At 34.2% G+C, this 23,576-nt stretch overlaps 1 protein-coding gene and 1 long non-coding RNA gene across 4 annotated transcripts in view; one reads left to right on the top strand and one right to left on the bottom strand.

Annotated features, from left to right (window-relative positions):
- The window catches only part of ttc28 (tetratricopeptide repeat domain 28), a 327,199-nt gene that overhangs the window by 270,044 nt on the left and 33,579 nt on the right, over positions 1-23,576 (top strand). For all 3 annotated transcript variants that reach the window (XM_082158597.1, XM_082158598.1, XM_082158599.1), the window contains one exon: positions 19,947-20,056. In XM_082158597.1, coding sequence (XP_082014723.1) covers positions 19,947-20,056 — 110 coding nt within the window. The remainder of the gene's footprint in view (positions 1-19,946; positions 20,057-23,576) is intronic.
- Positions 1-23,576, bottom strand: part of LOC309489831 — a 252,961-nt gene that overhangs the window by 205,599 nt on the left and 23,786 nt on the right. The gene's annotated exons all lie outside the window — the stretch shown is intronic.

Below are 23,576 nucleotides of genomic sequence, written 5' to 3' on the forward strand. Positions count from 1 at the left end.
ACACATTATAGATATGCTTCTAACTCAATAATACAGCGTTTAAAGGTGTATTTATAAACTGCTTACTAATGTCTGCTTTATGAATTATGATTTATCTGTTTACCAATGCTTAACTAATGATTAATAGGATGCAGTTATTATAAAGGGTTACCATATATATTATATTATATTTCTCAAAATATAACTTCAAATTTGCATTTTTTTTAATAAAAAAAAAAAGCATGCCAAGAGGGGATCTGCAACTAAATGTTATAATTATAATGTAATTATTATTTTATTAAGATATTAATAATGCGACTGATAGTATTGGCTGCCTATTAATTAAAACATAATTTCTACTCTTAAAAAAAATCAATAGACATGTCCTTATTTTTCTGTTTCCTTTGTTTCTAGGATGTTGATGTACAGAGAAAGTCAGTGTTTGAAATATTGCTCAATTTAAATGCAACCAAACATATGTCGTTCGTTACCATCCAACAGTGGACCTTTCTTTAAGATCTAATTCAAAACTTTTGAGTTGACTTGCTGCATCTGGTCATTTTGAAGAAACAAAAATTCAATCATTTTTTTCATAATATAACTTTAAAAAAATCAAAATTAAAAAAATTAAACATGCCAAGATTGAATCTCAACTCTGAACGATCTCTACCTATACAACAGTGGACTCACAATAGCCTGCAATGGAACTGTGTGTGTGTGTGTGTGTGTGTGTGTGAACAGTTAAGTATGTCTTTATTTTGTAACTATAAGTTATATATATTTATATATAGGCCTTCATAGATACTTTCTATGCTTGGTTATGCAGTCCCTAACAATTTACTTGCCATTGTTATGTGCCATTGCACTCACACATACATGTCTATATTACTAACAGACCAATGTCGCTCTACACTGGCCAAGTGAGGACTCAATGAACGATGTCTATCTATACAAGTGAGGACTTGAACAGTGTGTGTGTGTGTGTGAACAGTGAAGTGAACTGGCAGTGAAGTCTGTCTTCATTATGTATATATAGTATATTATATAGTATATTATATATTATGCCTTTTATCACTCGTTTTGAAAATGATGCCTTTACCATCTGCATGTAAACAACATAAACGTGAATTTGTGAAATTGTTACGTCATTCCAACCCGGTCACACTAAATGCGTCTCTATAGCACACATTGTGTTTATTGTGCAATTTATACGTGCATATGATAGGCATGGGTGGGTTTAGGGTAGGTTTAGTAGTGGTGTGTAATATGTAATATGTATTATATGTTTGGTTAGGATTAGTTTTGTAGGATGTGTGTGTATTACACTCAATAAAGTGCGTATTATATGCATGTAAAAAAATATATTTTCGCGTAAAAATTGCACGATAAACACAATGCGTGCCATAGAGATGCATTTTCATGAGATCAGGCAGGTCATGCACAAGTATATAACATGGTCACATGCGTACTTATCATCACGTGTTCACATGTTCATGAGTATTTGAGTTTTTTTTTTTTTTTTTTTTTTTTTGACAAAGTAAGAAAGGTTTGGGGTGTGCTTTTAGATGGGCCTTTAAAATTTGACAAACAAATATCTTCAGTAACTGGATCTAGTTTCTATCAACTCCGTCTTTTGTCTAAAATTAAAACACTTCCTAACTGACAAAACACTAGAGATGGCTGTTCATGCTTTTATTACTTCCCATTTAGACTACAGCAACTCATTGTATTGCGGTATTTCCAAGTCACAAATCGCTCGCCTTCAACTGGTCCAAAATGCTGCAGCAAGATTTATTCACAAAAGTAGTAAATATAATCACATGATGATGATGATACATTTTATTTATATTGCGCTTTTCTGCTTTACATATAGCCTCACATTCAAGCTGGGGGCAAGCTGGGGCCAGTTGTACTGTTAGAGGGGCCAGTTTAGACCTTATTGTTGTCATATCATTTTCTGCACTGCACTATAGGCATTAACAGGCAAAATACCATGATTACCAATCATTCAACAATGTATTTGCATTGCCATTATATTTTTTAAATTTGCATTACATATTCAGAATCAGTCACATTAACTGCATTCTACGATTTTTGTGTTTTTTTTGCAAAAAGATCAGCAAATTCATCTAGATTTAAGGCCTTTGCCCTCCTTGACTCAATACTTAGAACACCTAAATTGCTTAATCTGTCATCTGACATTGTGGACCTGAGATAGGTTTTCACCAGCTTTAGTGCATACAATATAATATACAATTAAATTATGCTTATTTTAAATGTATTGTGCAGGCTAGGTATAAAAAATATAGGAAAAACCATGATAATATGAAACGCTTCAAAACAGAGCGCACAAAGCGCGTATGCGCATCGCGGGTGCAGAATGATGTGCTCAAAGCAACATGGAGTCACAGTGTTCAGCGCTGCACAAGTGCGCATTTAAAAGTTCACGGCACAAAGCGAAGAAATTTCGAGCGCACAAATCCTAGTGTAGCCTATATCTGTCCAACAGTTTATTGATCATTTGTTTCTTCACATAGTGAAGTTTTAAATTCCAGTTATTGTGCGTTTGATGCCGATTCATAGTCCTTGTGGTGTGAACAGGCACATGGTAGCGAGTCGTTTTAAAACAGCAACAAACATAAAATACAAATACACAAAATAAAGTCATTTTATGCAAATCCACAGCCTTTTATCTACAGATCAAGCATTATAATGTGTATATATCATATTGGAGAGAGTTTTACCGTGCATATATATAACATAATATAAATTAACATTACAAAAGTTAATGATAGTACATTTCAAATACCTAAAAATTGACAATTAAGTGATTTTGTTCGAGTCAAAAATATTACTTAACATTAATGAACCAACGGTACACATTTTTTACTTTAGCAATCTTATGGGTTGTGGTCTCTCAGACATTGGCAGTAATAAAAATACAATAAAAACATAGTTTCCCTTTGGACTTAAATTACATATCTTTGTGGTATACGGTAGAAATATTGCACATTTCAGTCTAGCTTAGGTTTTTTAAATAAATAACACAGTCTTGGAAATAATATGTAAGCATGTGCAAATAAGCCTGTATAGTAAATCAAGTTCTGTTGGTCTTTGTGTTTAAGTGAGAAATTAATTCATTTAAATTGAAAGATCTCAATGTTTATAAGATCTTTCAATTATGTTTAACAGTTTTGAGCGTATAAAAGAGTGTATAAAAATGGGCTCTGAGTTTTGGCAGTGGTTGTGTCTAAGTGAAATATGTAGTTTGGAAGATGTAGTCACTGAATGCATTAATACAACATTGAATGACACAGACATTTGCAACACTTCTACAGTAATACCGTAGTAAAATATTTTCAGAATCTAAAAAATTAAATACTATCAAAACAATTAGATGTAGCTGAACACATACAGGTATTAATCTTTCAGTTTCATCACCATCTATAAAAAGGGGAAACTTGGGGGAAATGTGTACTGTACTGTAAACAATGACCATGTGACATAAAATGCTGTGAATTCTGAACAACAGAAAACAGCAGAAATATGTTAGAATTCTACCCGTTATTTGTGTGTTTTTTTTTATTTAACGTGTGTTTTTGGGGGGTAAAACCTTTTCTAGTGTTCTGGAAGAATGAGTTGATGAGAATGAAGTTTCAGTGCATTTTGAATGTGAAATGAACTGCTGTCAAGCTGTAAGTTGGTTTGGAGAAGATATCATGGTCTTTTAACCTGATATCATTTAAGACATCATTTAAGACTGTGGTATAAATGATTGAATGATTTAACCATAACTCATTACTATCCTTGATATTCTAAAATAGGTATTTTTCATGTGTATGTAGACTAGGGTGTGTGATATTGAGTTGTTGCACTTCCCCCCCACACGCAATTTACATATCAATGCAGGAAGGCCTTAAAGGCCAGTGTTTTTCTTAGGTGAGAAAACTGGCCAACAACCCCCAGAGTCATGTTACCAATATCTGTGCAACTTCTCAAATACACTAGAATAAACTAGAGAAAACGCTGGGATTTACCCTGCCAAATTAAATTAAATTACAGGTTTTTACAATCGCTAAGACACATTTCTCAATATTTAGGTACATTTTCAAAACTCTTCACTCAGTTCTCCTAACCAACTTACAGCTTGACAGCAGTTCATTTCTCATTCAAAATGCACTGAAACTTCATGTCTCAGATCAACTCATTCTTCCAGAACATTAGAAAAGGTTTCACCCATACACTTAGTGATACACTTTGTCACACATAAAACAAAAAAACACAAACAACATGAGCATTACACAATGTTTTCTTTTGTAAAATGCTTTCATAAAACAAGAATGACACTATCTACTGTTTATAATTCACTGCAGTTGATGTTACATAATCCTTTTTGATTACATCCCAGTTATCATCTATGATAATATTGAGCAGGTGGATACCTATAAGTATATAGGTGTGGTCATTGATCGTTCATTTACTTGGAAAGCCCACATTGATTATCTTTGTTCAAAATTCCGGCAACGATTGTATTTTTTTAAGAAGACTTAGGCTGTTTGGTGTAAATCAGAGAATTATGCAATTATTTCATTATGCCGTTTTAGGTAGTCTTTTAAATTATAGGATGCAAACTTCATATGGCAATCTTTCGGTCCAATTAAAATCACAGCTTGCATGTCTTGTGAAAACTGCAATGTAAGTTATGGGTGTAAGAGAGTACTCATCACTTCAATCAATTTACGAATCGTGGATTTTTAAAAAAATGCACAGACAATAGTGAGTGATTCAAGCCATGTTTTATTTCCAATGTATCAGCTTCTGCCATCATGGAGACGGTATAGAGTCCCACTGAGTAAGACCGTTAGAGTATCTATTAATATGTTAAATAGCAAGATGTAGTTATACATATATGTAGTTTTAAACTCTTTTTGGTTTGTGTGTGTATGTATATGTTGTGTACTAATGCAGCTTTGAGTCCAAGACAAATTTCCTGAAAAAGGACAATAAAGTAAAGTATACTAACAAACTAACTTTTTAACATTACTGTACTAAAATATTCCTAAGTTTCCCCTTTTTTATAGATGGTGATGAAACTGAAAGACTAACACTTACATCTAATTATTTTGATATTATTATATTTTAGAATCAGAATATCTATTTCAATGTGATATTACTGAAATTAATTTTTAACAGTTTAACAGTACTATTATTATTAACAGTTTTAAAAAGAGTATGTAAACGTGCAAATTAGCCTGTATAGAACATAAAGTTCTGTTGGTGTTTGTGTTTAAGAATAATTAATGTAAATGGAACAAAATGCATTCAATGACATCTTTCAAAGCAGTGATCCACAGTTTAGCTCACATAGACGGATGGTGTGATCACTGTGTGAAGAGAGTTTTGAAAAAGTGACTTTAGAATTGGGAAACTTACATTTTATTTGTGTTTGGAATAATCATTAATTTAGTTTCATTGTAAACATAGTGCTAAACAAGTAAACAAGATTTTATATTTAAATATTATATTATAATATATAATACTGATTTCAGAATTGTGCAAGGTGTATTTTCCGGAATCTCTGTGTGAACGGGGCTTATGTGAGCCAAACTATGGATCATTTATTATTGCTTTGGCAAAAAAAAAAAAAATGTCTCACTTAACACAAACACCAACAGACATTTATGTTCTATACAGGCCAATTTGCAGATGTTTACATTCTCTAATCAAAACTGATGTTCAAAACCTAATATTTAAATTCTGAATCTAAAAAAAACAAAAACAAAAAAATTATATTTAACTAAACACCTATACAAGTGTTAATCTCAGTTTCATATTTTTGTACAGTATTGTAAACGTGGATAATGTAACATTAACTGCAGTGAACAGTAGATAGTGTAATTCTTGTTTTATTTATTTAAAAAAAAAAAATTTACAAAAGAAAACTTTACAAAATAAATTTGGCAGGGTAAATCCCAGCGTTTTCTCTAGTTTATTCTAGTGTATTTGAGAAGTTGCACAGATATTGGTAACAGGACTCTGGGGGTTGTTGGCCAGTTTTCTCACCTAAGAAAAACACTGGCCTTTAAGGCCTTCCTGCATTGATATGTAAATTGCGTGTGGGGGGGAAGTGCAACAACTCAATATCACACACCCTAGTCTACATACACATGAAAAATACCTATTTTAGAATATCAAGGATAGTAATGAGTTATGGTTAAATCATTCAATCATTTATACCACAGTCTTAAATGATGTCTTAAATGATATCAGGTTAAAAGACCATGATATCTTCTCCAAACCAACTTACAGCTTGACAGCAGTTCATTTCACATTCAAAATGCACTGAAACTTCATTCTCAGATCAACTCATTCTTCCAGAACACTAGAAAAGGTTTTACCCCCCAAAAACACACGTTAAATAAAAAAACACACAAATAACGGGTAGAATTCTAACATATTTCTGCTGTTTTCTGTTGTTCAGAATTCACAGCATTTTATGTCACATGGTCATTGTTTACAGTACAGTACACATTTCCCCCAAGTTTCCCCTTTTTATAGATGGTGATGAAACTGAAAGATTAATACCTGTATGTGTTCAGCTACATCTAATTGTTTTGATAGTATTTAATTTTTTAGATTCTGAAAATATTTTACTACGGTATTACTGTAGAAGTGTTGCAAATGTCTGTGTCATTCAATGTTGTATTAATGCATTCAGTGACTACATCTTCCAAACTACATATTTCACTTAGACACAACCACTGCCAAAACTCAGAGCCCATTTTTATACACTCTTTTATACGCTCAAAACTGTTAAACATAATTGAAAGATCTTATAAACATTGAGATCTTTCAATTTAAATGAATTAATTTCTCACTTAAACACAAAGACCAACAGAACTTGATTTACTATACAGGCTTATTTGCACATGCTTACATATTATTTCCAAGACTGTGTTATTTATTTAAAAAACCTAAGCTAGACTGAAATGTGCAATATTTCTACCGTATACCACAAAGATATGTAATTTAAGTCCAAAGGGAAACTATGTTTTTATTGTATTTTTATTACTGCCAATGTCTGAGAGACCACAACCCATAAGATTGCTAAAGTAAAAAATGTGTACCGTTGGTTCATTAATGTTAAGTAATATTTTTGACTCGAACAAAATCACTTAATTGTCAATTTTTAGGTATTTGAAATGTACTATCATTAACTTTTGTAATGTTAATTTATATTATGTTATATATATGCACGGTAAAACTCTCTCCAATATGATATATACACATTATAATGCTTGATCTGTAGATAAAAGGCTGTGGATTTGCATAAAATGACTTTATTTTGTGTATTTGTATTTTATGTTTGTTGCTGTTTTAAAACGACTCGCTACCATGTGCCTGTTCACACCACAAGGACTATGAATCGGCATCAAACGCACAATAACTGGAATTTAAAACTTCACTATGTGAAGAAACAAATGATCAATAAACTGTTGGACAGATATAGGCTACACTAGGATTTGTGCGCTCGAAATTTCTTCGCTTTGTGCCGTGAACTTTTAAATGCGCACTTGTGCAGCGCTGAACACTGTGACTCCATGTTGCTTTGAGCACATCATTCTGCACCCGCGATGCGCATACGCGCTTTGTGCGCTCTGTTTTGAAGCGTTTCATATTATCATGGTTTTTCCTATATTTTTTATACCTAGCCTGCACAATACATTTAAAATAAGCATAATTTAATTGTATATTATATTGTATGCACTAAAGCTGGTGAAAACCTATCTCAGGTCCACAATGTCAGATGACAGATTAAGCAATTTAGGTGTTCTAAGTATTGAGTCAAGGAGGGCAAAGGCCTTAAATCTAGATGAATTTGCTGATCTTTTTGCAAAAAAAACACAAAAATCGTAGAATGCAGTTAATGTGACTGATTCTGAATATGTAATGCAAATTTAAAAAATATAATGGCAATGCAAATACATTGTTGAATGATTGGTAATCATGGTATTTTGCCTGTTAATGCCTATAGTGCAGTGCAGAAAATGATATGACAACAATAAGGTCTAAACTGGCCCCTCTAACAGTACAACTGGCCCCAGCTTGCCCCCAGCTTGAATGTGAGGCTATATGTAAAGCAGAAAAGCGCAATATAAATAAAATGTATCATCATCATCATGTGATTATATTTACTACTTTTGTGAATAAATCTTGCTGCAGCATTTTGGACCAGTTGAAGGCGAGCGATTTGTGACTTGGAAATACCGCAATACAATGAGTTGCTGTAGTCTAAATGGGAAGTAATAAAAGCATGAACAGCCATCTCTAGTGTTTTGTCAGTTAGGAAGTGTTTTAATTTTAGACAAAAGACGGAGTTGATAGAAACTAGATCCAGTTACTGAAGATATTTGTTTGTCAAATTTTAAAGGCCCATCTAAAAGCACACCCCAAACCTTTCTTACTTTGTCAAAAAAAAAACAACAAAAAAAAAAAACTCAAATACTCATGAACATGTGAACACGTGATGATAAGTACGCATGTGACCATGTTATATACTTGTGCATGACCTGCCTGATCTCATGAAAATGCATCTCTATGGCACGCATTGTGTTTATCGTGCAATTTTTACGCGAAAATATATTTTTTTACATGCATATAATACGCACTTTATTGAGTGTAATACACACACATCCTACAAAACTAATCCTAACCAAACATATAATACATATTACATATTACACACCACTACTAAACCTACCCTAAACCCACCCATGCCTATCATATGCACGTATAAATTGCACAATAAACACAATGTGTGCTATAGAGACGCATTTAGTGTGACCGGGTTGGAATGACGTAACAATTTCACAAATTCACGTTTATGTTGTTTACATGCAGATGGTAAAGGCATCATTTTCAAAACGAGTGATAAAAGGCATAATATATAATATACTATATAATATACTATATATACATAATGAAGACAGACTTCACTGCCAGTTCACTTCACTGTTCACACACACACACACACTGTTCAAGTCCTCACTTGTATAGATAGACATCGTTCATTGAGTCCTCACTTGGCCAGTGTAGAGTGACATTGGTCTGTTAGTAATATAGACATGTATGTGTGAGTGCAATGGCACATAACAATGGCAAGTAAATTGTTAGGGACTGCATAACCAAGCATAGAAAGTATCTATGAAGGCCTATATATAAATATATATAACTTATAGTTACAAAATAAAGACATACTTAACTGTTCACACACACACACACACACACACACACACACACACAGTTCCATTGCAGGCTATTGTGAGTCCACTGTTGTATAGGTAGAGATCGTTCAGAGTTGAGATTCAATCTTGGCATGTTTAATTTTTTTAATTTTGATTTTTTTAAAGTTATATTATGAAAAAAATGATTTAATTTTTGTTTCTTCAAAATGACCAGATGCAGCAAGTCAACTCAAAAGTTTTGAATTAGATCTTAAAGAAAGGTCAGCCCCGGGGGCCAATTAATAGGCAGCCAATACTATCAGTCGCATTATTAATATCTTAATAAAATAATAATTACATTATAATTATAACATTTAGTTGCAGATCCCCTCTTGGCATGCTTTTTTTTTTATTAAAAAAAATGCAAATTTGAAGTTATATTTTGAGAAATATAATATAATATATATGGTAACCCTTTATAATAACTGCATCCTATTAATCATTAGTTAAGCATTGGTAAACAGATAAATCATAATTCATAAAGCAGACATTAGTAAGCAGTTTATAAATACACCTTTAAACGCTGTATTATTGAGTTAGAAGCATATCTATAATGTGTTTAATAATTGCATTTTCATACTTTATTAAATCAATTTATCATTTCTAAATTTAGGTGTTTACAGTGATTAATAAGATCACTTAGAAAGTGTGAGTAAATGTAGTAGATTCAGGCAGTTATAAAGCATTTAGTAGTGGTCAGTTCACTATTTCAGGACTAGTTATGCTTTGTAAATAATTTATAAAGGAGATTTAAAGACTCAGTTATCTTCTAAACAGAAAAAGGAAACAAACACAACACGATAGAGAACATAGAAATATTAACAGCCTTTAAATCTCCTTTATAAATGCTTTACAAGGCATAACTAGTCCTCACTTTAGATGAGCTCACAAAAACTCGTTTTCAAAAGCTTTCATTGTCAGGCCCCCAAAATGGCATTTTCGTTGAAATGAACGGCCAAAAAGTTTTCAGTTTTCAGTTGAAAATGATGTCGTGTAAACAGACCCTAAAGCGTGTATTATTTATTGCACTTTAGTTTTTCGACATAACATTTTGAGATTGACCTCCAAAATCTTTACAGTGTGTCTGTGATGGCAAGAAATGTACAAAGCAGCCAAACACGTATCGTTCTTTACCATCCAACTGTGGACGCGAAGTTCATTTTGATTAATAAAATCATTATTCACTGTATAAAGTATGCTTTACGCTATACTAAATATAGGTCACTATAGTGACCTGAAATCGTTACCTTAAAGAGCTATTTCTGTTTGATTAATCCTATAAACCCTAAAGGGACTGCATAACCAAACATAGAAAGTATCTATGAAGAGAGAAAATAAGTGTTAAATAAAATAAACAAATATTATGAATGATAAAAGGCATAATATATAATATACTATATAATATACTATATATACATAATGAAGACAGACTTCACTGCCAGTTCACTTCACTGTTCACACACACACACACACACACTGTTCAAGTCCTCACTTGTATAGATAGACATCGTTCATTGAGTCCTCACTTGGCCAGTGTAGAGCGACATTGGTCTGTTAGTAATATAGACATGTATGTGTGAGTGCAATGGCACATAACAATGGCAAGTAAATTGTTAGGGACTGCATAACCAAGCATAGAAAGTATCTATGAAGGCCTAAATATAAATATATATAACTTATAGTTACAAAATAAAGACATACTTAACTATTCACACACACACACAGTTCCATTGCAGGCTATTGTGAGTCCACTGTTGTATAGGTAGAGATCGTTCAGAGTTGAGATTCAATCTTGGCATGTTTAATTTTTTTAATTTTAATTTTTTTTAAAGTTATATTATGAATTTTTGTTTCTTCAAAATGACCAGATGCAGCAAGTCAACTCAAAAGTTTTGAATTAGATCTTAAAGAAAGGTCCACTGTTGGATGGTAACGAACGACATGTTTGGTTGCATTTAAATTGAGCAATATTTCAAACACTGAATATCTCTGTACATCAACATCCTAGAAACAAAGGAAACAGAAAAATAAGGACATGTCTATTGATTTTATTAGAGTAGAAATTATGTTTTAATTAATAGGCCACAACAGAGAATGAATTTCTTAAAGCAATAACTTTGCTGTAATGTCCACAACATAAAGCTTCTGATGTTTTATAGTGCTTTCATTGAAAGTGTTATGATATTCTGTATTATTTGTTGGTATGGAACTGCTACTGAGGTACAGAAGAAATTATTAAGAAAAGTAGTAACAAGTAAATTGTTAGGGACTGCATAACCAAGCATAGAAAGTATCTATGAAGAGAGAGCGTTAAATAAGAAAAATAATATTATGAATGATAAGAGGATATTCTCGCCTCTGCTTTTGAACTGTTGCCGTCGGGCCGTCTGTATTTTTTACCCCGTTGTAGATTTAAATGGTCTTTCCTCAAGCAATTACATTTTGGATAACTGATGATGTTCGTCATTCTTTTTTCTTTTTCTTTTTTTTTTAACTATGCATATTGTGATCTGTGGTGCCTAGGCCTATATATATATATATATATATATATATATATATATATATATATATATATATATATATATATATATATATATCACACACGCAAAGTTCTATTGCAGGCTATTGTGAGTCTCCACTTGTTGTATAGGTAGAGATCATTCAGAGTTGAGATTCAATCTTGGCATGTTTAATTTTATTTATTTTTAATTAAATTTTTTTTTTGCATATTTGAAGTTATATTATGAAAAAAGACCTTAAAAGAAAATTGTGTATTTCATTTTTGTTTCTTCAAAATGACCAGATGCAGCAAGTCAACTCAAAAGTTTTGAATTAGATCTTAAAGAAAGGTCCACTGTTGGATGGTAACGAACGACATGTTTGGTTGCATTTAAATTGAGCAATATTTCAAACACTGACTTTCTCTGTACATCAACATCCTAGAAACAAAGGAAACAGAAAAATAAGGACATGTCTATTGATTTTTTGTTGTTGTTTTTTTTGTAGAAATGATGTTTTAATTAATAGGCAGCCAATACTATCTGTCGCATTATTAATGCCTTTATAATATAATAATAATTACATTATAATTATAACATTGAGTTGTAGATCCCCTCTTGGCATGTTTTTTTAATTTTATTTTTTATAAAAAAAATGCATATTTGAAGTTATATTATGAAAAATATTATATAATATATATATGGTAACCCTTTATAATAACTGCATTTAATTAATCATTAGTTAAGCATTAGTAAACAGTTAAATCATAATTCATAAAGCAGACATTAATAAGCCGTTTATAAATACAGCTTTAAATGCTGTATTATTGATTTAGAAGGATATCTATAATGTGTTTAATAATTGTATTTTCATACTTTATTAATTATCAATTTATCATTTCTAAATGAAGTATAGCATTATTTACAAAGCAGTTATTTAGGAGTTGTCAGTGATTAATAAGATCACTTAGAAAGTGTGAGTAAATGTAGTAGATTCATGGGGTTATAAAGCATTTAGTAGTGGTCAGTTCACTATTTTGTGAGCAAAAGTGAGGACTAGTTATGCCTAGTAAAGCATTTATAAAGGAGATTTAAAGACTCATTTATCTTCTAAACAGAAAAAGGAAACAAACACAACACAACACAATGATAGAGAACATAGAAATATTAACAGCCTTTAAATCTCCTACATAACTAGCATAACTAGTCCTCACTTTAGATGAGCTCACAAAAAATTGTGATCTGACCTCTACTAAATGCTTTATAACTACCTGAACTACAGTAGAAATACATGTTAATAAAGCATTTATTAACACACTAAGTAACTATTACTATATGTCTGAATAATAAGTGTATGATGTATGAATGTACATTGAATTAGTTTAATCATTTACTCACACTTTCTAAGGGATCTTATGAACCACTGACAACTCCTAAATAACTGCTTTGTAAATGATGCTATACTTCATTTAGAAATGATAAATTGATCATTAATAAAGTATGAAAATACAATTGTAATTCAACTTTCTGTAACCTGCGTCGCGGCGACAATACAACCCTCACTTACAAATAGCGAAATATGCAAATGAGCGTGAAGTGCACCGCTTCAAAATTTGGACCAGTGACCAGAAGACCAGAATCGCTCAAGAGACTGCGTTAACAGCAAGGGGAGAAAGAATTTATGACAAGCACTCGTTGCGTTAGAAAATTTGGAATGATGTATTAAGGAATTAAATGATAAAGCAGTGAAATTTAAAACATCACATCACACAGGAGGGAAAGAAAAAAAAAAAAAAAATATATATAATGACCAGGAGAACAGCAAAGATTTGCCGTGGAACAAATAAATGTAACCTTAATATAACCCTAATTTATATTTCCTATTTAGTTTATAATTATTATTGTTTCTCTCTTTTTTTTTATTACCTATTTAGTTTCAAGCTAATAAATTTAATTGACCCTTATTCTATTAATATATATATATAATTTATTTGTTTACCTATTTATTCAATTTGTTTCTAATTGGCTTATTTAAGGTTAAGTAAACGTTTTAAATTCAAATGCAATCCTTCCAAATGATAACCCTATAAGAATACCCTTTTTACTCTCGTTCTCCAAGAAAAATAAATAAAAATAAAATATAAAATCAAAATGAATTGAAATGAAATACAATGGAATTTGAAAAAAAAAAAAATAACAGTAGAGAAAATAAAATACAGGTCAAAATTTACTGCTTAATTAGCAGTCTCAAATTCAATACAATTCAGATTCCTCTTTTTATATGTATATAATTTATATACACACTAATTCTCAGTTCCAGTTCGAATGCCGCTCTCACGAGATCCTTCTTCCGCAATGTATCTCGGATCAACACAGTTCAATTCAGATGTGTGCACAATCATACCACTCCGTTCGTTTCTTGATTCACAAACTCGGTCCTTCCTTATATGGGCAAATGGCTCGCCAGTTCCCGCTCGCAACGTTTTTTTTTTCCGATGTGAAGCAAGCAGGGACAATTCACATACAATTCTCCAAAATCAATTAAACACATTATAGATATGCTTTTAAAACAGGAATAAAGCATTTATAACTGCATTTATATACTGCTTATTAGTGTATATTAATGCTTTATAAATGAATTAACTGTTTACTAATGCTTAACTAATGATTAATAGCGTGCAGTTATTATAAAGTGTTACTGAAGCAGTTAAACAGCAGCTCTACAGTCTCAGAGCCTCTCTAGGACAGCAGCCATTCAGACAATAGAGAAGTGTGAACGACGTGTGTTAATGGGCCACTGCAGTTCCTGCTCCAGCCTACAGGAGCGCTGCTGAGTATGGACTTAAACACACACACACATGTAAGTCCCCACTTGGTCAAAAATGTACAAAATTAACCAGAGCGTGTTTTGGCTGATTTTAACATGTTTTAAAGCATGACCAACAGGGGACTTGAAAAATGTCCCCACTTGGCTCGACGGTCCCCTGTTAGTGAGTGTGTAACGACACCAAGGTCCCCACTTAGATAGATAGACGAGTACACACACACACACACACACACACACACACACACACACACACACACACACACAACCAATCACACTACCAATCAAAAATGATTAATGCTTTTGAAAGAAGTCTCCTCTGCTCACCAAGGCTGCATTTATTTGATCAAAATACAGTAAAATATTTTTACAATTTAAAATGTTTTTTTGTAATATATTTATGTGATGGCAAAGCTAAATTTCTAGTCTCCAGTGTCACATGGTCCTTCAGAAATCATTCTGATCTGCTTAATTGCTGCTCAAGAAACATTTCTGATTATTATTATCAATGTTGCTACTATAATATTTGGTAGAAACCGCGACTTTTCAGGATTCTTTGATGAATAGAAAGTTCAAATGAACAGCATTTATTTACATTTTTTATATTTTGTAACAGTTTTATATCTTTACTGTCACTTTTGATCAATTGAATGCATCCTTGCTGAATAAAAGTATTAATTTCTTTAGAAAAAGTCACAATTAAGTGGATATATTGTTTATTTAGTGAGAAAATTCCTAGATGCACATCAAAAAAAGTCCTGAATAATGACTGATTAATTTGTTCAGATGATTCTTCACCCTCATACCACTTTCAGATCTTTATTCAGGTGAGAGTGAAACAACTAAAGATGTCAGGACGTTGTTCATTGAGGTATAAACGTCACGCTCAGACTCTGAAGCCCATGTTTACACGCTCACAGAGACATCTGGTGGTTCGCTGCCTCTGAGGACATTGAAATTCAGCTCATTTGTTTGGCTTCTGGTGTTACCCTGAGCTGGAGCGTGTTATCAATCCACCGTATGTTGCTATTATAATCCTATTTGAGATGTACGGGTGAGCGCTCTCTAACACGACGAGGCTACTGATGTCCGGTTCGTGAACAAATTATTCATTTGAACCGGTTGTTTTTAGTGAACTAGTTAAACCAGTGTCTCATGGCTTATATGAAAAGTATGTAAAAGGCTTTAGACACCCATGTTTCACATCATTATTGGGTGCTTTAATAATAGTATTGTGTATATGTGACCCTGGATCTCAAAACCAGTCTCAAGTCACACGGGTATATTTGAGGCAATATCCAACAATACATTATATGGGTCAAAATTATCCATTTTTCTTTTATGCCAAAAATCATTAGGATATTAATAGTAAAGATCATGTTCCGTGAAGATATTTTGTACATTACCCACCGTACAATTTATTTGTGTGAGTGAATGCTGCACAATCGCCAACATAAATGAACAACTTTAAAGGAGATTTTCTCAATGTGTCGATTTTTTTGCATCCTCAGATTCCAGATGTTCAATAGTTGTATCTCGACCAAATATTGTCCTATCCTAACAAACCATACATCAATGGAAAGCTTATTTATTCAGCTTTTAGGTGGTGTATACATCTCAATTTCGAAAAATTGACCCATGTGACTGGTTTTGTGGTCCAGGATCACATATGTGACGTCATAACCTCTATCACCATAACCTTAACGATTATGTAAACAAACAAGTGGAACGATTTTCTGCACTGGTTCACCTAAAAGAACCAGTTCTCGGAAAATAATCTCTTGTCACTAGACCGTTTTGTTAAAAGGGTTTGTAGTTGAATTAGGTGTCCACTCAATAAAAGCTGTCCTGTCTCGCCGGTGTTTCTGAAATGGCTTTCCTCAGCTCTGTCAGCTGTCAGGAACCGAGCGGCTCACGGGCGGCCGCACGCTTTAATCACCTTCATCCAGGACTTTTGACAGTGACCTCACCGCTTCTTCCCTCCTGCGAGAGTGGCGGAGGACAGTGGGGAAAGGACAGATAGATGTGGATCCCGTCTCGCAGACTCTTTGCCAAAGGCCACCGCGTCCTTCCATCTGACAGCCAATTAACTAAGAGTGGAGGAAATGTCGGACTCTCAGCTCGGTTTAGCGTTTAATTTAAGTAGTGTGGAGAACGAAACACGTGAGCCGGTGAACCGTAGCTTGTCAGGCTCCGCATTTTGCTTGTTGTGTGTTTGATAATGAAGGTGTTTGATTGGTTCGGCAATGAAAAAATTAAAGACCGGAAATTTACTTTTGGTTGATACCAAGTGGCAATCTTCCGGTCTCTCTCTTGAATCCGACACGGAAGTGACTTAAACTGCAATTCATCGACTGGCCACTAGAGACCGGCTCCAAAAGAGAGTCAGTCCCATAAACCCCCCATGTTAAAATGGCCAAATTTACAGCAGAAAAAAGTATGTTTACATTCTGGTACATAAAGTGGTTTCGGTCTATATAGTTAATTCTGCCCTTCATGATAACTGTGAGGGGGGTGAATTTTTTTATAACTCATCCGTTTAAATTATATTAAGCCTTTAAGTTTTGCACAATTAAGGGCGTGGCCACTTGAGTGACAGGTGGATTACTGCTGATGTCACTACTAGCGTTTATCTGCTGTCTGTTAGCGTCACGTCACCTCAGCTAATCCGTCTCTTTGCCCATTTTCGGTTATCCGTGAGTGATGCGCAGCCAAGATGGCGACGGCCGGCTCCGCCCACTTTGGGCTTCAAAAATGCTCTTCAGAAACACTACGGGTGACGCCACCGACACTACGTCCATATTCTTTTTTACAGTCTATGGTTGAAACTGGCGGTTATGGTAAGAGGCGGGACATTTCCCTAACACGCTCAAAGCGCTTGACCAATCACAACACACTGCTCCAGCCGACCAATCAGAGCACAGTGTGCTTTTCAGAAGGAGGGGCTTCATAGAGACAGGAACTAAACAGAACGTTACTGACAGACTGGGAAGAGAGGAGCTGCAACAATGGAGAATATGAGGAAAATAATCAACATTCAAGCAGGAAAACCTGTTCTAGTAGAGCCTGAAAACATCATCAAGACAAGGGCACAATGTTCTAGACATGACCTTTGATTAGTTGATCTGACAGTCAAACAGTATGCATACTGCATGTTTACAAAGACATATTTAGGATAAAGAAATGGATAATTGGATATTAGTGTCGTATCTACCCTTTAGAGACATGACTAGATACATACAGTGTGTGTAATTCAGAGCGATGTGGTCGTGTAGATGGTGTTGAGGAGGGGAGTGTTTTACTGAACATTTCTTTTGTCTTGGGTTTGAACTCAGAAGGAATCAAAGTGGTATTGAAGCGCGATTAAAGTCTGTGTTGAACGGGGAAAAAAATCATTTCTGAGGCTTTTCTTCAGATCAGTGCCTGAGGAGACCTAAATACCAGCGCGTCCCGACAGCCATGTCAAAGTCTGGTGATGAAAAACATGAAAACAGAGAGAATGAAACGAATGGAGGAAGAAAAGACAAGGGAATGTTTTGGAGGCTGTTATTGTAGGATGATTAATTGCAGAGCGCACCAAAATATGAATTTAAAAACAATACACAAACGAGAACTGATTTCAAACACTTGAGAGATTTGGTTATGCTTTTATTAAAGGAATACTTCACCCAACAAAAGAAAATGCATGTTTTTTTATTCCAGATAAAACAGAAGGAAAAGTATGAAATCAAAGTATATACACTACTGTACAAATGTTTGGGGTCGGTAAGATTGTTTAATGTATTTGAAAGAAGTCTCTTCTGCTCACCAAGGCTGCATTTATTTGATAAAAAATACAGTAAAAACAGTAATATTATGAAATATTATTACAATTTAAAATAAATGTTTTCTACTTGAATATATGTTAAAATGTAATTTATTCCTGTGATCAAAGCTGAATTTTCAGCATCTTTACTCCAGTCTTCAGTGTCACATGATCCTTCAGAAATCATTCTGTTATACATTATTTCCATATTCTTTGATGAAAAACAGCAAGAGAACATTTGTACAGTCTTTACTGTCACTTTTGATCAATTTAACATGTCCTTGCTGAATAAAAGGATTAATTACCTTCAAAAAATCAAAATGTATATTCAATATATTTAAGCTTATTTTTTAACCAAACAGCTTATTAAGTTTAATTTATGAATTATAACTCATTTTTGAATCTTGGCAACACCTGGTCACGGTATTGACGAAACACTGCGTGTGTTGTTAAAGTTAACTAAAACTATTTTGAAATGTTTTGGTCAATTGAAATTTAGCTGGTAGGAATATAAAATATTAATATGAGGTAAAAGCTTAAAAAAAAAAAATGAAAATTAGAAAAGTTGCCTTGTCAACTAAGTGATATAAAAAAAAGTCTAAAACTGAAAGCTAAATAGAAATATTGTTTAAAATATATATTAATTCATTCATTAAAAAATACATAAAATGACGAGCACATTGCTAAAGCTCAACATCAAAAGAAAAACTGAAAAGAAAAAAGAAAAGCTTTATTCAAAATATGAATAAATAATAAGAATAATACTAAAATAACAATCTTTGTCTGAAAGAGAAAGACTACAATTTAAATACAATTATCAACTTTACTGCATCTATACTGCAAACAAACATAGACTAAAAGCCATAAAGCATACAATCTTGATATATTAAAATAAGAAAAGCACTTAACGTGGTGGTTAATTTATGATTTCACTTTTCTAACTTTAGTTAGTGTGTAGTGTTGCTGTTTGAGCATAAACAACATCTGCAAAGTTACAACGCTCAAAGTTCAAAGCAAAGGGAGAGATTTGCTTTTAAAGAAATCGCTTTTTAAGGACTACAACAAACAGCTGGTAGAGACTACACCACATTCCTCCCGGGTTAGTGACATCACCAACCCTAAAATTTACATAAACCCCGCCCCCGGAACACGATTTATAGATTATCAAGACAGAATATGCTAATCAATGACTAGAAGATAACTACACATAAGCTTCATAAATTCATCAACTAACCATTCAGAAATGTCCTGTTGCTTCTACATGTTGTCACTACATGTTGTCAAATTTTCAGTGCATGTCTGTGTGAGTACAAGCTGTTGAAGCTCCGCCCCCTGTGTCGGGAGCAGCAGCTCATTTGCATTTAAAGGGACAGACACAAAAAATGGTGTGTTTTTGCTCACCCACAAAAAGTGACAATTTTAACATGCTATATAAAAATATCTGTGGGGTATTTTGAGCTAAAACTTAGGGTATTATACCACCCCTTTAAACTGTTAATTTAAAACAATTCCTGGAGAAGAGTTTGTGTGTAAATCTCTGTTTCGGTGTGTCTCAGGTCTGCGTCTGGCGGAGCAGCTGGGCCGTCGAGAGGACGAGGCCAAGATTCGACACCGTCTGGGGCTCTCGCTGTGGGCCAGCGGCAATCTGGAGGAATCCCAGCACCAGGTACAACACACACACACACACACACACAGCCAATTTACCGCAGTCCCCGCACAGATGCACACGACGCTCATGAGTGCTCTTCTTGACAGAGCTCCACTGTCTCTGCTTCTTCTAATGATGTGTCTGTAGGCGTACGTGTGTTTGCGGACTTGTCATCGCCGTCAGACTCTTCACTTGTGACTTCATCATTGTGTGAGACAAACAAAGAGGCCGGATTTGATGTTCAGGGAGTCTCGCTGCACAAACACACACTCTCTGCATTCAGGCCCTAATTGATTCAGTCCAAACGAGACGAACGGCAAACACTCCAGCTCATGGTTTGTTTGAGGAATCCCTGCTTAGGATTTGGATGTTGCGCGATTCATCTGATCGGATTCCATTCGTTAGCTTCAGTGAACCGATTCAGTGATTCATTTGAGTCACTCAAAGCCACAGTGTGTGATGTCTGTGCCTAAAGTGAAGGAAATAGTCCCGGCGTAAATGCACACCATCGATCGCTTCAGAAATGGACGTGCTGAAGTGCAAACAGAGCTTTGTTTTGAGAGCAACACAGCTTGAACTACGTTTTTACAGTCGAATGATTCACAAGTCAATACCGAAGGGTCCAAGTGAATCACAAAAAGAACAGAAATCAACCTGAAAGTGACAGAAATACTCCAGATAGATTAGTTTAAATGTCTGTATATGTATGACTTTTAATACTTTTATTCAGCAAAGACATTCAATTTATCAAAAGTGACAGTAAAGACATTTATAATGATACAGAAGTTCATTTTTCAAGTAAATGCTTTTCTTTTGAACTTTCTATTCATCAAAGAATCCTGAAATGCTTGAGCGGCAAATCATCATATTAGAATGATTTCTGAAGGATCATGTGACACTGAAGACTGGAGTAATGATGCTGAAAATTCAGCTTTGATCACAGGAATAAATTACACTTTACTATGTATTCACATAGAAAACAGATATTTTAAATAGTAATAATATTTCACAATATTTCTGATTTACTGTATTTTTGATCAAATAAATGCTGAGCATATACGACAGTCCTTTCAAAAACATTACAAAATCTTACCGACGCCAAACTTGTCAGTGTTGGATATATATTTATCGCAATCTATTTGAACATTTACAGTAGATTATCTTGCACTTAATTAAAGGGGCAACGGTAGATCATTGTAAAGATTCAAGCCCTCAGTTGTTGAAGAGCGCTGTCTCTTTAAGAGCTCATGTTGGAGTGAGTTCCTGTGAGAACAATTTATAATCCTAAATCTGTATTTAATGTCTTAAAAGTGAGTGTTGCTGAACGTGAAACTAATCTAAAGTGTTTTTTTTTTTACTGAAAATATGTTAGAATAAAATAAATGCCCTCATAAACATAAAAATAAATAAAAAATGACTCCCCCGGATATAAAATATGTGGAAAAATATGAATCATTAATAAAAAAGTGTACTTTTGATATGAGTTAGACATCGCTGTTTGTTTTCCTGTCACATTTTAGGATTGCTTTGTGCACTAATCTTTCCAATAAAAAGCATGAAACCAGACTGAGGTGTGTATTGAACCTCTGATATTATTTATTGAGCTCAAAGTGACAGATTTTATTAGATTTTTTTTGCTGATTTCTTTAGGTGGTCGGCTCAGACGGTGACGTGTCTGTAATCGTCTGCTCGGATCACATTTCATCTTGGCCGTCTGGGCAGGAAAGCTCTAGATTGTTCTTCTCCCTCTGTAATTTACAGAGCCGTTCTCGCGTCTCGGTTACGGCGAGTCTCAAGGATGTTGATCGCATACGTGCCGAACGTCTACAGGGAGACGGAAGATTAGAGGATAATGTGTTTATATCATCGTACAGCCAATTTTGTCAATTAGGCAGCTGTGCCATTGGGGAGGGACGTCTGAAAGAGAGAGAAACAGTCAGTCTCGAGCCTCACGTGCCTCTGGCTGCAGCTGTCAATCAAACACGCCACGGACTACACGTTCAGATTAGTGCTGCTTTTGTTGAGACGTCCAGTGGTGTGTGTGCAGAGGTGGACAGTAACAAAGTACATTTACTTGAGTACTGTACTTAAGTACACTTTTTGAGTATCTGTACTTTACTTGAGTATAATTTTTTCTGGAAACTTTTTACTTTAACTTCACTACATTTGAAAGACAAATATCGTACTTTTTACTCCACTACAATTCTGTCAAGGTCATTGAGTATAAAGTAGTAATGTCGTCAGTCAGGGGATGATTTTGGATTTAGGGGTTGCATTTTGGTTGGAAATGAAAGTCGGGTTGACGTCAGAACCCGACTGATGTTGGTTTCTGACGTCAATCCGATTTTCATTTTCAACCACAATACAACGTCTGTCCAACGTTGGAGATTAACGTCAATCTGACGTTAGATTCTGACATCATCCTGATTTTAATTTTCAATGTTGGGTTTGGTCTTCTACATGCAAATTTTGTCATTGTTTTGGAGCACACTAGCTTATAGATAACAGTAAGGCTAACATATTCATACTGAAAGCCAAACAACTTTAAATAGGGCAATATTTGAGGGAACAGCCATTTGCGTGTCCGAAACCATTGTGGACGTTATTGAGTGCACTTATTCAATCTCACATTCAATCCCACTACTGGAACTGTGTTCTAGAAATAAATGTGATATTGATATGAGGGTAGGTTGGCATAGATTCAAGCATAAGGTACTGTGCATTGAAAAACAATGCATTGACATTTACTTTTTACTTTTGATACTTAAGTACTTTTAAAAACGAGTACTTCTGTACTTTTACTTAAGTAAAAATCGGCCTTTACAACTTTTACTTGTAACAGAGTAATATTTGACCAGTAGTATCTGTACTTTCACTCAAGTAAGGAAGTTGTGTACTTTGTCCACCTCTGTGTGTGTGTGCTGCAAGATCGCACAAGGAAACGTCACTTTAACAACATTTTTCCCTCCAAAAATGTTTTTTTATTTTTATTATAATACTTAAGGGAGTTTTTAAAATGATTGCTAGGTGTTTGCTGGGGTATTATGGGTGTTTTCTTTTAGTGTCTTGAGAGAAACGAGTCCTTAGTCATATTCAGGTCTCTAAATATAGCGTGGGTCAGTGTTGTTATTGTTAAAGGTGGCATGAAATGGAAGTTGTGCTCGTCTCTTCTTCCATATAGTGACGTGTGTTCAAGTGAAAAGGCTTCTGGAACAAGAGCAAATGTGGGCGGGGCTTGATTTTATCTGTGGGGAATTGATTGAATGGTTGTGGTTTGCTATTGGTGGATCTCATGTGAGTGACAGGTTGCCCCGCCCTCGTCATAAAATAACCTGTCACAAGATTCTTCATTTAAATAATTCACGCGCAGAATAAAGGGGCGGGACCTGGTTGAGTTAGTTAGTAGTGTGTTAAACTGGTGGTTATGGTAAGGGTCGAGACATTTCCCAAACACACTCAAAGTGCTTGACCAATCACAACACACTGCTCCAGCCGACCAATCAGAGCGTAGTGTGCTTTTCAGAAGGAGGGGCTTCAT

Source organism: Leuciscus leuciscus (assembly GCF_965113295.1).
Source record: "Leuciscus leuciscus genome assembly, chromosome: 24".
Lineage (NCBI taxonomy): Eukaryota > Metazoa > Chordata > Actinopteri > Cypriniformes > Leuciscidae > Leuciscus > Leuciscus leuciscus.